This window comes from Martes martes, assembly GCF_963455335.1.
Source record: "Martes martes genome assembly, chromosome: 4".
NCBI lineage: Eukaryota > Metazoa > Chordata > Mammalia > Carnivora > Mustelidae > Martes > Martes martes.
In genome coordinates, this window is record NC_137891.1 from 8698380 (window position 1) to 8712156 (window position 13777).

General features: G+C 53.7%; 1 protein-coding gene across 3 annotated transcripts in view; it reads right to left on the minus strand.

The window, feature by feature from the left end:
- Positions 1–11689, minus strand: part of CCN4 (cellular communication network factor 4) — a gene marked incomplete at both ends in the record, with an annotated part of 30957 nt that extends 19268 nt beyond the window's left edge. For 2 of the 3 annotated variants that reach the window (XM_080801391.1, XM_080801390.1), the window contains one exon: positions 11436–11504. In XM_080801391.1, coding sequence (XP_080657517.1) covers positions 11436–11504 — 69 coding nt within the window. Of the gene's footprint in view, positions 1–11435; positions 11507–11628 lie in introns of those variants that run through there. The other variant, XM_080801389.1, reaches the window with a different exon arrangement.
- Positions 11690–13777: the final 2088 nt, after the last annotated feature.

The following is a 13777-nucleotide window of genomic DNA, read 5'->3' on the forward strand; positions in this document are numbered from 1 at the left end:
CATGGGCTCTCTTTCTCCATCCAAAACGTGAACATGAGGGAGGCGCCTCAGCCAGAGAACGGGCAGAAGAGGTTCCCCAGAACTTCTCTTCACTGGCTTCCTTGGGAAGTCAACCAAACCCCAGGGCATGGCCCCCTCGCCCTTCCCGTGACTGGGGACAAGCCCTCCACACTGTAACACCATCCTCCCCATAGCAGGTTCGGGGTGCAATGGTAGCGGGTACTTGTGCTGAACTTGAACCCATGGGCAGAGTCCCGGAACCGGCCAACTTGGGCCGCTCTGCCATGTTGGGTCCTTGTCTCCGTGGACGATGAGCACAGGACTTTTGTGATGCTCTGTTTTTAAACCAAAACCTTGTCATTCTGTTTTTCAGCCCTTTTCAAGCAATAGGTGCTCAGGCAAAACCCACAGAGCGCAGAGAGTAATTCAGGCAACTGGCAAAAGAGGATGGTTTGGAGGAAGTTCTGTGCAGCCCGGAGCAATCGACCAGGGGGCCGTTGTGTCTGCCCAGAGATCTCTCTAGGTTGTCCGGAATGGGGCTTTCCTTCTGGGGCCGAGGCTTTTCCTGGAACCCCAGGATGCTTGGCTGGGCCCCTGGGACACCCCGAGGTTCTTACCAGGCTCCCACTTTCTTTTTGGTTTTGGAACCTCCCCCTGCCTTCCCAGCCCAGACAGGAGCCAGTCCCAGTCCCTGCCTTCCTTCCTCCTGCCTCCTCCCCCACCAGAGGGTTTTCGAGGCAGGGCTGCCTTTCCCGCCTCCTCAGTGCCCAGGAAGGTGCCTGGCTGGGGGGTGAGGGGAGCGCTTAGTTCCCGGGGTGGGGATGGTCCCGGAGCCTGGCTTCTCTGCTTTTGGGAGGCCGCAACGAGATGCTCCACAAGGGGGCAGCCTTGAGACAGAAATGGTCTAAGCAGCTCCCCGCTGTGATCCGGGGGCCTCAGGAAAGGGCTGCCCTGCCTGGACGCAGTTTCTGTTCACCTCTTTACAGAAAAGAGGGCCCTGGGAGCAGTGGAAGACTGTGACCCCCTCTGGCCTGGGCGCAGAGCTGTGGGGACCCCCACGGCCCACCTGCCTTCTCTACCACTTTGTTCTCACGTCTGGTACAAGGGACAGGAGCAGTCACAGTGTAAGCCGGTGGACCCCTATTTCCTGAGCTCCTTGTAGGAGAGCACCCCTAGGAGTCTGTCAGCCGTGTTCCTGGGAGGGGCTGGCTTCAGGTGGGCACTGTCTCGAAAGATCTTAGTTCCCCACCCCTAATGCCACCATGCCTGAGTGAGGGGACGACCCAGCGCTGCCCAGACCCTTCCATGCCCAGCTCTGGCTCCTACGCAGAAACTGAACGCCCCACAGATGACTCAGTATTGGCCAGGCTGCAGGTCACAGGGCGTGGAAGAGTTTTGGGGATTTTTCTGCTAATTGGTTTTATAAACACGCAGTCTTGTGAGCTTCTGGAAGGGGTGGGGGACTCGACTTTATAGGACGGGGCTGAAGGCTCAGGAAGCCAGACTTCTTTCCAAATAACAAGCCCTTGTGTGTCCGTTCACTCGTTTGTTCATTCATTCATTCACCAAGCACATGAAGCATCTCCTAGGTTCCCAGTACAAAGCCTCAAGGAGCACCCCGCCTTCTGAGGAGACAGGGGCAACTGCGTCCAGAACAAGGATTGGAAATTGCAGCCCATCAACCACGTCTGGCCCATTGCATTTTGTAAGGGGGAGGATGGATTTCCCATTTTCAAAAAAATTTGTGAAAAACAACCAAAACAAAGAAGAATATTCCGCAGAGACCTTCTAGCTCACAAAGCCTAGACTATTTACCATTCGATCCTTTATAGGCAGTTTGCTCGTCATTCTTTGTTAGAGACGGGTGTGGATATTCACCAAAGTCGGGAGAATAATACAACTTCTCATACCTTTCACCAGCTTCAGCGATTATCAACGCTGTGTGGATCTTTCTTGATCTGTTACTCCCGGCTACTCACATGCGTTCCTTCCCTGAGGATTTCAAAGCAAAGCCCAGACACTGTGTGATTTTACCTGAGATTCTTGAGGGTTCATGAAAGTACGAGAAATTTAAAAAAAAAAAATGTAACCCCCATACAATGGTCACACCAATAAAATCAGTTACAGTGTTGTGATTTTTTCTGGTTAGTACCTAGACCTTAGTCCTTATTCAAATTTCGTGGATGTGTCTCCAAGATTTCTTTTTTTTCTTAATGGGATGGTTTCTCTGAATCAAGATCAATGCCAGGCCTACGTGGGGTTCTGCATGTTGCCTTTTGTGCCTCCTAATCGTTTTCATTCTGTGTAACTCATGACAACCCCAAGAGGCGTGTGACTTTTGCAACCATCTGTACATCCCAATGTACAGATGCGTAAATCGAGCCCCAGAAAGGTCAGATAATCTACCCAAGGCCACCCACAAATGGCAGGGGTGGGATTTTAACTCCAATGGCCACACCACGTGCTGTCTCAGCAGAGTCTAAATAAGGGCTTTGAGAGCAAGATAAGAAGGTAAGGGGTGGGGGCGTAGGAACAGGGAGTGCTTCTTGGAGGAGGTGTCCTGTGCACTGTGTCCTGAAGGATGACTGAGAATTGACCAGGAGGGCAGAGAGAGAAACAGCAGGAGCAGAGTGTGCTGGTAGCAGTGATGCAGTGTGGCATGGGAATGACCTGTGGTCAAGGTTGGGGCTTAGGGTTCAGGGACATGGAGAAGGTAGGCTGGGGCCATGGTCAGAGGACCTTAAGAGCCACGCCTGGGCTATGTGCATCCCTGGGGGAAATAGTCTTTCATGACTTAGCCAACCCATTGTGCCAGGTGATGATCAAAACAGCCCTGTGAGGTCAGCCCTCATCGTCTCAGTTTGACAGATGGGGAAACCGAGGTCCACAGAGGTTAACACACAGCAGGAAAATTACACACTCTGGTCTTCTGACTCTGGATCTCATAATCCTCCAGTGACCTCTAAGCGACCCTTCTCTTGCCCAATGTCCAGTTCCTGCAATTCACCGAAAGGAACTGGGGGAGTTCCCTGTCCTAGGTCTGGAAATGGCAGTGGCCATGGGGTGACCAGGGACAGGGGTAGCCCGGGAGCAATAGCCCATTAGCGACAAGGATAGAAAAAATTGCCATCGGCTGAGGTTAGGCCTGTTCTAGGGGAAGAAGGAGCAGCTGCCCAATGGAGCCAAGAGAAAGTTCTTTAGTTCTTAAGCCCATACGTGGAGGTGGGAGGCCCTGGGCTCCAGCCCCCAGGCTGAGACTTGTGGCCTAGGACCACCCTTTGCTCCCCGCCAGGGCAGGCTGGGGTGAGGCAATCTTCTGGCACCTTCCAGCACTCTTGGCTGGCTGAACTGGGCCTCTGATAAAGGTAGTTCCTCCCACCAGCATCCAGAGCCTCACCTCAGCTCCTTTCCCCCATCCTGGATCGGGTCCAACGCAGGCTGGGAGGACAGACATCAGCCGGGCTTTTAAAGTCCATTTTGTGAATGAAAAGCTGATGCTGCGCTGAGAAATGGCAGAGCTGGCTCTCGCCCCGGGCTGTGTGCCACCGCCTGCCCTCAACCAGCACGCCACCCAGCACAGGCAGCCCAGGTTTCTTGTCTGCATTTCAGATGGAGAAACGGGGGCTCAGAGACTAAATCAGAGCCTGACTAGGACCACGCCTTTAAATTCCTTGTTCTGGGCTCAGGAGGTCAGTCCATAAGTTCCTGCTCCCCATTCAGCCTTCTTGGCATTCAGGTGCAGACCTTGCCAGATTCCCTGTCCCCTTCCCTAGTGCAAAGCCTCTACTGTAAAAGTCAGTGTCCTAGCTTCCCTCCCTCCCTTCCCCTCTATACCCATCCTGCCCAGACTTTCTGGCTTTGTTTATTCATTCATTCATTCATTCATTCAACCAACCAACAAGTACGTATTGGGCACTTCTAATATTCAGCCACACTGTTATGCACCAGGAAGTGTCAGGTCCAGAAGGGGAAAGTGTGCTCAAGACCGGGGGGTGGGGCACAGCATGTGCCAAAGTCACGAGTGTGTATCCTTGCTGGAGGTAGGGGCATGAGGGAGGATGGTTCATGCATGGGGTGGGGCCAGCAGAGGGCTCCGGCACGGTGACATGGTTCCCTCTATGTGGGCGAGAACAAGGACCCATGGGTGCCCACTGGCTGCACCAACTGGGAGGAAACCAAAGGAAACTTCCTAGAGGGTGCCAGTTCCAACAGCATCAATTTCAGCAACAGAGAAGAGAGGGAAAGCATTTCAGGCAGAAGGAACAGCAGGGGTCTATGACCAGGAGAGAGGACACTTGCGTATTTGGGACAATGGTCCTTGAAGTAGGGAAGAAAGTGAACGAAGGCAGTCCCAGAGGATGAGGGGGGAAGGCAGGCTTGGCCAGACTCAGAGTGGGGAGGACAGCGGTGTTCAGGGCACGCCCACCTGCTTTGGGCTCTGTGCTCGACCCAGCTGGTCCCCCGGCACAGTGACATTCAGGAGCAGATCCCTGTGTCACAGGACACTGAGACTTAAAAAGGCTAAATGAGGTGCTCAAGATGAGCCCCTTTCTAAATTCAGACTCCATGGTTTACTCTCGATCATCCTGTTCGCAGAGTTCACTCTCTTCCCTCCAATTTCCGTGTGTATGCTTGAGCCTCTAGGTCAGAGGAAACCCCCTGAGGGCCCGGGAGGAGGGCCGGCTGAAGGTCACAGTGCTCCCACTGGCAGCTGGGAGGAGTGGGGGACCTGGAGACAAGGGTGGCCTCAGGGGCAGATGGAGACTTCCTCACCAAGATGGGGAGGCAGCTAGATAGGGACTGAAGTCTTCCAAGGGCACTGTTACCCACCAGCGTGCCTCCCGAACTTTCAAGGCCACAAGGTTCATCCGTGGTGGGAAGTGTTAAACCTCTAGAGTCCTGGACCCCTGCCCAGCCTGACTCAGTAGGCCTGGGGAGGCCCGGGATTGCTTAGTTGGTAGTACTTGGGGATCCTCAGGACTGCGCCTGACTGGGGTGGGACCCTATGGAGATTAAGCTGGGGGTGTGCTTTCCAGCTTTATGAGACCAGAGATACACTCTGGGGGTTGAAAGATGAGATGTAGGCAAACAGGGAATCATCTTTGGACACCTTAAGGGGAAGAGGCATGTCTAGAGGGTCATCCCAGAGCATGGGACACCCCTTTCGGTGTCCCGTCCTACTGCAACAGCATGAGAATCCCAGCCCATGATCTCTGTTGCTGGTGCGATGATCAGCCGCCCAGTGAATCTGTGAATGGACCCCAGGACTCTGGTGGCTCCAGCTGGTAGCAAGCTTAGGAGTCAAGTCCAGTCACCTCAGTTTTAAAACCAGATAACAAGCACTGAGAAGGCGAGCAACCAGGCCAGTCCACCATCTACCCCAATGACAGAGTGACACATCCTTGCTCTCTCAGAATATTCCTCCACCCTTCACCCCCAGACCCACCCTGACCTGGGCAGGCTCACAGAACACGCTTCTTCTCTCACCTCCAAGGCTAAATGCAGGATTCCCAGAAGGGCAAGGCTGGACCCCTCCCTTCCTCTTCTTTGGGACCCAGAATCTCATTTCCTCTCACTCCTCCTGCCCACCCCTACTGGGCCTTAGCAGTTCCACAGTCGATGTCCCAAGCCTGGACTTCCCTCCAAGCTGAGGGCCTTGGGGTGGGTGGGCACAGATGATATCACATCCCCTGGAATGTCCATTATTCATGCTTTGAGAGGCACAGTTCCTTCTCCAAGTCTGTCTCTCCTCCCGCCTCCACCTCCCTCTTTCACAGAGAAGTGCAGGAAGACAGTTGGCAGATGAGCAGAATGTCAAGGCTAGAGGAGAGATAGGGGTGATTTTTGAATTCAGGTGTGTGTTAAGAATCACCAAGGTGCCAGTTAATGTGCATATACCTGGGGTCTCTCCCCAGGAAATCAGGTTCAGAGCTCCAGAATTGGTGTTTTTCTCCTGAAGCCCTCTGAGCTTCCTTTTGGATTCCTCAACATGCTCTCTCTGCTAGTGTAAAAGTCTATCTCCAACACACGAGCCATTCTTGAGAGTGGGACAGAGATGACCATTTATCACCATGTCTCTAGAAATAGGAAGGGGCTGAGTGCACAGCAAGGCTGTGAGCATCCATGGAGTGAGTAAGTGGATGGGCTATCAGCATCAAGGGATTCAAGGTTGTAAGACACAAGCCTCAACTACAAACACCATAATTCATCAGCACCACCACCATCAGCACCATCATCATGACCACCGTCATCTTTACCAACTTCACCCCAACACAATCATCACCATCATCTCCATCTTCATCACCATTACCACCATGACCATTCCCACCACCACCATCACCACCACCATCATCATTACCACCACCACCATCACCACCACCATCATCATCACCCCCACCACCATCATTATCACCATCATCACCACCACCATTACCACCACCATCACCACCACCATCACCACCACCACCATCATTACCACCATCATAACCACCACCATCACCAACACCATCACCATCACCATCATCACATTCATCACCATCACCATCACCACCATCACCAACACCATCACTGTTACCATCATCATCATCATCATCATCACCACCATCATTGTCACCATCATCACCATCTTCACCATCACCACCACCACCATCATCACCACCACCACCACCATTATCCCCAACTTCATCATCATCACCTTCATCACAGCACCACCATCAATCAGCTCCAACCTCCTCACCACAGCCACCACTAATATTTCTCTCTTCTACATGATAATCCAAATATGTTCCTTGACTCCCTCAAAATGTACTGGAAAGCCAGCCAGGATGGGGAAATCTTGGGAGCTTCAGGAGACCAACTCAGCCCTGAGCCCTATACAGCCCACAGGTAAGTCTGCCCCTCCTCTCGCCCACCTGCTGCTGAGTCTGGGGTCTTTCTGAACTTCTGCTCATTTGTTCAGACCTGGCACTTGTCTGCGGCCAATGCTTCCTCTCAAGCTGGGATGTGAATCATGTCCCCACCTTCCCTTGCGTGTGCTGGGGGTTTGTGTGCTTTATCTGTTTCATTCTTTAATCTTGTCAGTAACCCAAGGAAACAAGTACTAATATTACGTCTTTTCACAGATGAAGGGACTGGCTCAGTGGAGGAGCCGGGATTAGAGCACTTTCTATCTTTCTCTCTCCACCTATTAAAATCCATCTATGCACAATTGCATCTTCCCAGGCCAACAGTATCTAGTAAAACACAATATGAACCATATAAGGAATTTTATATTTTCTAGCAGCTGCACTGAAAACCAATAAGAAACTAGTGGAAGTTTAATATCCTACTTGTTTAACCCAAAGTATTGAAAATATTCTTGTTTCAACATGGAGCCAATAGAAAAATTTACAGTGAGCATGTGATGTTCTTGTGCTCATACTGAGTCTGAAATCTGGTGCGTGTTCTCCATCTCACATGGGATGAGCCACATTTCTGGCACTTGGTGGCCTCACATAGTGAGTGGCCATGTTGGACAGTGGCGGGAGAAGGATGCTGCCTGCTTCTTGGGTGTGGTTTTCAAGTGAGCTGATAGATACAGGTGCATAGGACACTGTGAGCATTTACACAGTGATTGCCTTCATTATCATCAGTGTTTCTGAGATCTGGGGAGCTCCAGAGGTGTTGAATGAATGTACCATGTGCTGAAGCCTTGCTCTCAGACATTCGCAGCATTCTGTGGTTCTTGCTCAAAACTTCCTTCCTTGCTTTGCTTTCCTGGCTGTCGTTGGCAAGGCTCCCAGCCCCTGTTGGGACCCCCGCCTGGGCCATTCCTGTCTTACTTTCCTTGCTCCCATATGGAAACCCGTGTGTGTAGCGGCCCCTCCCAGCTGCCCAGAGAGATGGCTGAGGCTCCTGGGAGGAACCCCGGGCACAAATCCTTGTACAAAGCCAAAGACTGCCTCCTGGCATTTGGCTGCTTTTTTGGCATGGGGCAGGGGCCTTTTCTAAACGCTGGGGGTAGTGAGTCTGCTGACGGGCCGGAGGTACTGCCCCGCCCCTGGCCAGGATCTGGTTCTCCAAGGAGCACTGCTCCCATGCCCATTCCAGATGCTGAGGCTCTGCCAAGCGCCGTGCCAGGTGGAAAATGCCTGCCCGTGCTGCACTCACTCCAGCATCCCGGACAAGCGGCGAGTGGGAGGGCCTGCCACTGTGAGCAGAGCAGCTAAGCTGCAGGAAGAGGCTCCAAGCAGGGGCCGGGGTGGGGAGGGGGGCGGATTTGAAATGCTGGCTCTGGTCCAAAGTTATGGACAGGCGATGTAAAGAAGGCATGTCACTTCTGTTCTCACATTTTTAAAAGGGACATGCCGCATCCTGGGCCGCAGTGCCCGGCGGTTGGTCCTAGGAGCGGAACGTGAGCGTGCATTCCATACCCCACACGTGCATCCATATGTACTCACACACACCAGGCCGGTTTGTACACCGAGACAAGCCGTGATCTCAGGCACGTGTGCGTGCGCACACCTGTGCCCATCCCCTCGTCCATTCACAGGGGAGACGGGGCGTGGGTCTCCCCTGCACACTATCACAGACCCAGTGTGTGCCTAGGAATTCCGGGCACGTAATTTGTTTACCCAGTCACAGGCTTCTGAGCAGCTTCCCTGACTCAGTCCTGTGGTCATTCCTCAGCCCCAGCAGGGAGCTGGGTAGGACCGAGGTCGTGAGCCCCGATTAACAAGAGAAGACAGAGAGGCCCGGAGTAGTTAAGGGTCCTGCTGAAGCTGGCACAGCCAGGGGCCGAGCCCGCACCCAGCCTCTCCCTCCTGGATGACTCCACCCCTGCTGCCTCACTTCCCCACGCGTGGTGGCTGTCATCCGTCTCTAGACCGTACCCTCCGTAGGGGCAGAAACTCTGTGCCTCTCATTTCTCTACAAGCACCTGGACCAGGAAGGCAACCAGCGGTATGGCAAAGCGCGGGACCTAGGTTCAAAGTCAGCTCTGCTGATCACCAGCTGTGTGACCTTGGGCAAATTACTGAACCTCTCTGACCTTCAGTTTGGGCATCTACAAAGAGGGATCATCACATCCACTTCAGGGTTTTGCTATGAGGATTTCAGGAGGTGTTCAATAAATGCTCGTGACTGTTGGATGATCCGAGGAAGGTCTGGAGCACCTGGCAGGGCACGCGAGATGACCCACTGAATGTAGCCCCATTCTCGTGGCGCAGGGTGGGTATTCTCCACGTAGGAGGAAGAAAAGAACAAAGAGATGGGAAAACCGGTCGTATCTGTAGTCACCTTTATGACAGATATCACGTTCTCAAGTCGACCTGGCTGAGTTTCTGAGCTCACGGCCCCGTCCTCAACGTTTCTCTTCCTGGTCGGCATCTTGCTCCTTCAATTACAGATTCACTATCCAATAGGCAAGTCTTCCCTTAGAATGCTTTCTCAGTTTTCTTGGCAATTTCCACAAACCTTGTCTTCCATATGAACCTCTATAATCATTTTTCCATTAAAATCCCACTGGGCCCCTAAGGGAACTTGCATTCCTATTATATACTAGTGAGCAGAGGACAGCTACGTATGGAGTTTGGCTAGAAGCAAAGCCCTGGTAGCCATCTGTCTCCCAGCCCTTGCTGGGGACGTTAGGATGCTCCGAGAGCTTTCATGCTGGGCTTTGTCTGGGAGTGCCTGAATCTGGATGCAGTGTAGGGTGGGTTATGCGGGGGGCCCAGAGAATGTTCTTGGGGGTGGGGGTTGGCTACACAGAAGAGAGGTGCCTGATCTCCTCCCAGGAGCCTCCCCTCCAGCCTGCTGTCCGGATCTGTCCGGGCTCTTGGCTCCCTGGCTGCATGGCCCCATGACTGGGCCTGTGGATCTGGACCCCTCTCTTCCCCGGCTCTACCTGCTCTGGGAGGTAATGGGCTCCCGGGAACTTGGCTCTGCCGACAGCTTCTTTCCTTCTTCTCACTCACACTCCTGCCCGTCTCACCTCTCCTCCATCCACCCCTGGTCCTCCCAGCCATAACACCCCCCAAGAAAGGCTGCTATGGCTCCTCGTGGTTGCTCCAGTCCATAGGAAATGCTCGGTTTCCCCTCAGCTAGGAAAGTTCTAGAAGGAAGAGTGGGATTTGGCGGGGGACGATCTAAATTGGAGCCCTGGTCACTTACTCATTGTGAGACCCTGGGTAAGGCCCTTCCTTGCCCGAGCTTCCGTTTCTTTCTTTTATAAAATGAAGTTAGTATCTCTTTTTGTAGCGGGGCTTGGCACCCACCCTGGGCAGGGACCACACAAGGTTCAAAGGATTTCACAACAAATCACAGATACACTCCCTACCTTCCTTAATCTTACTACCGTGCTTGGAAGAACCTCTACCCCACCTCACCCCCAGGTCCAGAGGCAACTGGACTGCGGTCAGCTGCCAGCTCTCAGCCTCAGATCTGGTTGAATCAGAACCCACGTCTTTGAGCCCGTGGGTGAGTCACTTTAGCCCTGAGCCTCAGCTCCCTCATCCACAAATGGGGCTCATTGATCCCCAAGGAAACCATCATGGGGAGTGGGCGATGAAAGCTTCTCGCTGCCTTCCCTCTGTCTCTGGGCACTACTAGGCAGTAGGCGTTGGCCGGGGCCGTAGGGTCTTGGATTCTATTCTTCCCAGCTGCCCACCTCCTCTGCACCCTGGGTGTGCCCCAGCCCCACGCTAGTCGGCTGGCTGTGTGCCGCCACGCGTCTTGCTCCCCTAGCCTCTTGGAGGTGCAGACCCTTCCCCTTTCCCTCTGGAGTGTCCTGGGCTAGAGAGAGGAGAGAGAGAGAATCCTCAGGATCCCCTGAACCAGCAGGTGTCATATGCAGGGCCCCAAGGCACACGCTTCCTAAGCTGTAGAGGGCTGTGCCAGCCTGAGACACCAGCAGTTGGGGATGGAAAGCATGCCCAGGCAATGTTTGCTTAAGAGAGGCACTTGTGTTGAAAGCTGGCTCTTGCCTTTCCAGGCTCTCTGGGTGTTTTCTGACTCTTCTCTCTTAGTATCCCAGAACTTGGAGACTCAAGTTCCAAACCTAAGACTCCACGAGTCTCCTGCCAATGTCTTCGATTAGTGCTGCGTGGGGAGGAGTGACTGGCCCAAGGTCACACGGCCAGCCTTGGCAGAGCTGGGACTGGAGTCCAGGGCCCTGACTCCCTGCTCCAACAAGTGTCCCTTTCCTCTGAGTTTCAGAGGAAACTGAAAGAAGGGGAAGAAGGGCGTGGACCACCTGCTTGCTTGGTCCCCTCACCGGGGGCTTATTCCTCCCCCCGTTCCTCCAGGATCAGCCGGCCCCGCACAGTCCCCCTCCTCCCGCCCTGGGCTCCGCTTGCCCCCACACTTCCAGCCCCTCTTGATCTGCGCACCCATGTAGCAGAACCGACTGGAGAGAGGGATCTGGGTCCCCTCTGTAAGCCCCTGCAGGCAGGACTCACCGTGGCCGGGACGCTGCCCGCGGCTGCTGCTGTCACTGCTGCCAGCGTCCAGGGCAGGAACCACCTCATGCCTGGAAGTCAGGGGCAAAGGCATCTACCAAGCAGCCTCTCCAGGGATCTGGCCGCCTCTCCGGGGAGCTGGGCCGAGAGACTGGCCCGGCCCATCAGGAGCAGCAGATATGCCTCTTCCCACAGCCCTGGGGGGGTTTTATTAAAGCAAGATCTGACGTCAGAGTTAAGGACAAACCCTGCATTTTCCTCTGAAAAAAACTTTTCCTGCCTCTCTCCTTTTTTTTTTTTTTCCCTTTCTTCCCTCTGTCCCCACCTCCAGCCCAAGCTTGGCCAGCCTCTCCTGCTCTGACAGCTCTTAAAGGGAAAGTTACAGGGCTATGATTTCACACTGGGGCAATAAATTCTCAGAGAAGGGGCTGGGGTCATCCTGCCCAGCTATTTCATAAAGGTGGGGAGGGGGACATCGGGGAGGGCGCAAGGTGGAGGTGGGGATACTGTTACCCTGGGTGGGCGGGGGGCTTTGAACGCACTCCCGGCGGAGGGAAATGAACTCCCTCCCATTTCTTCGGACTGCTCCTACTTCTGGTTTTCATTTGCCATCATTCACTCTCCTCTCCCTGGCTGCAAGCAAAGGAGGACGGCTTTGAGAGCAGCCATCTAGAAATGATAGGAATTTTCAAATGAACTCGGCTCTGGGGCTTGTGTTCTCATCAGCCCCCCACAACGAATTGAAGCCGTGGTGGCCAATTTACAGGCGTCGCCTCTCCCTACCACCAGCCCAAGAGGCCCTTTTGGTGCCGGCCGCTGTCTCCCCACATCTGGATGCTTGTTATCACTGTCAGTTTTGGGTGCCTCGCCTGGCCCCTGCTGGACATTGCCACACAGGTGAGGGGTCTCCTCTGGGACCCTGTCTACCCTTGTCCAGCCGCCTCATCCTCGTGGGGATCTCAGCAACCGCCTCCTGACTGGCCCCCGGCCTCCCCTCCCGATGCGCATCCTCTATGTCCTCTATGGCTTCCCAGAGCCATCAGAGTGAACCCTGGAAAACTGAACCAAGATCTTTCCAGGCTACAGGCTCCCTGAGCCCGCCCACTGATTTATGCAGAATCCCCGGGCCTTGCGAGGCCTCTGAGACCTCCCCGCACACTTCTCTGTCCACTCTCCCTGTGCTACACTTGACCATGCTGGCCGCCTGGCTGTTCCCACTCTCACCCCAGCAAAGTCCTATCCCTGTGGTTCCCAGAGGAGTCACTCCCTCTCTTCTTTTTTCCTGCAGCCTCTACAAGGGGATGTGGAGCATACATCGCTGCTCAGTGTGGTGTAGGTTTGTGACCATAGACGTGACCCCTCAAGAGGTGACTCCGGCGGTCTCTCCATTTATTGATTGATGGCCTCTCTCCTGATTCTGGCCAGTGAGACGTAAAGAGAGATCTGCTGGGGGCTCCTAGAAAAGACTGAATCCCTTAGAAGGAGATAATTCTCTACTCATTCTGTTTTTACCTTGTGTGCAGAGTTGATGGCTAGAGCTGCAGCAGTCCTATTGAGTACATGAGGCACAAGCTTGAAGATGAAAAGACAGCATGCTGCGGATGGTAGAGTAGAAAGAGAAAAAGAGGCTGGGGCTTTGGGATTTTACGGTGTTCCTAAACCAAACCTGAAACAGCGACCTCCAGACTTTCTGTTACGTGAATTAACTCAGTGACTTACTGAGCATGCTGAAATTAGGTATCTTATTCCTTGGTGCCAAATGCCTCCTAACTGCTATATGGGGCTTTACAAAAAATCATGCATGTCAAGTGGCCAAGGAGGGGTGTTATGGTACATGGACACTGCTTAGTAAATGTGAATCCTTGCTTCCTTCTCATGAACTTACTTGCTGGTCTTCAAAATAAGTCCCACGAAGCAAGCACCATCAACAGGTGTCATTAAAGGAGTCACACAAGGTGTTAGGTGCTAATCCATATTCGGTGACCCTTTGATGAGCACCAAGTACAGACCGGTCCCGTACTACAAGATATCCGATGACCATAAGGGAGACAGTGGAAACTCAGAGATGCTGGCTGATTTCTGGGCATACACTAAGTTAGTGGCAGGCCTGGGGCAAGAACCCAAGACTCTGGACTCTGAGAAGGCCGAGTCAGGACCCGATACCTCCAAGCAAGTGAGCTTGACCTGCCAAAGGCTCTGGATATTCCCTGCCAGGAGCCATGCAGAACCCAGAGAATGCCGGGTTGTTTTGGGAAATCTGATGGCGACGGGCAGTCGGAACAGACACTGCAAAGCTTGGCACAGGGCTGACCGCTTGCCCCTGTGGGGGAAGCCTCAGATGG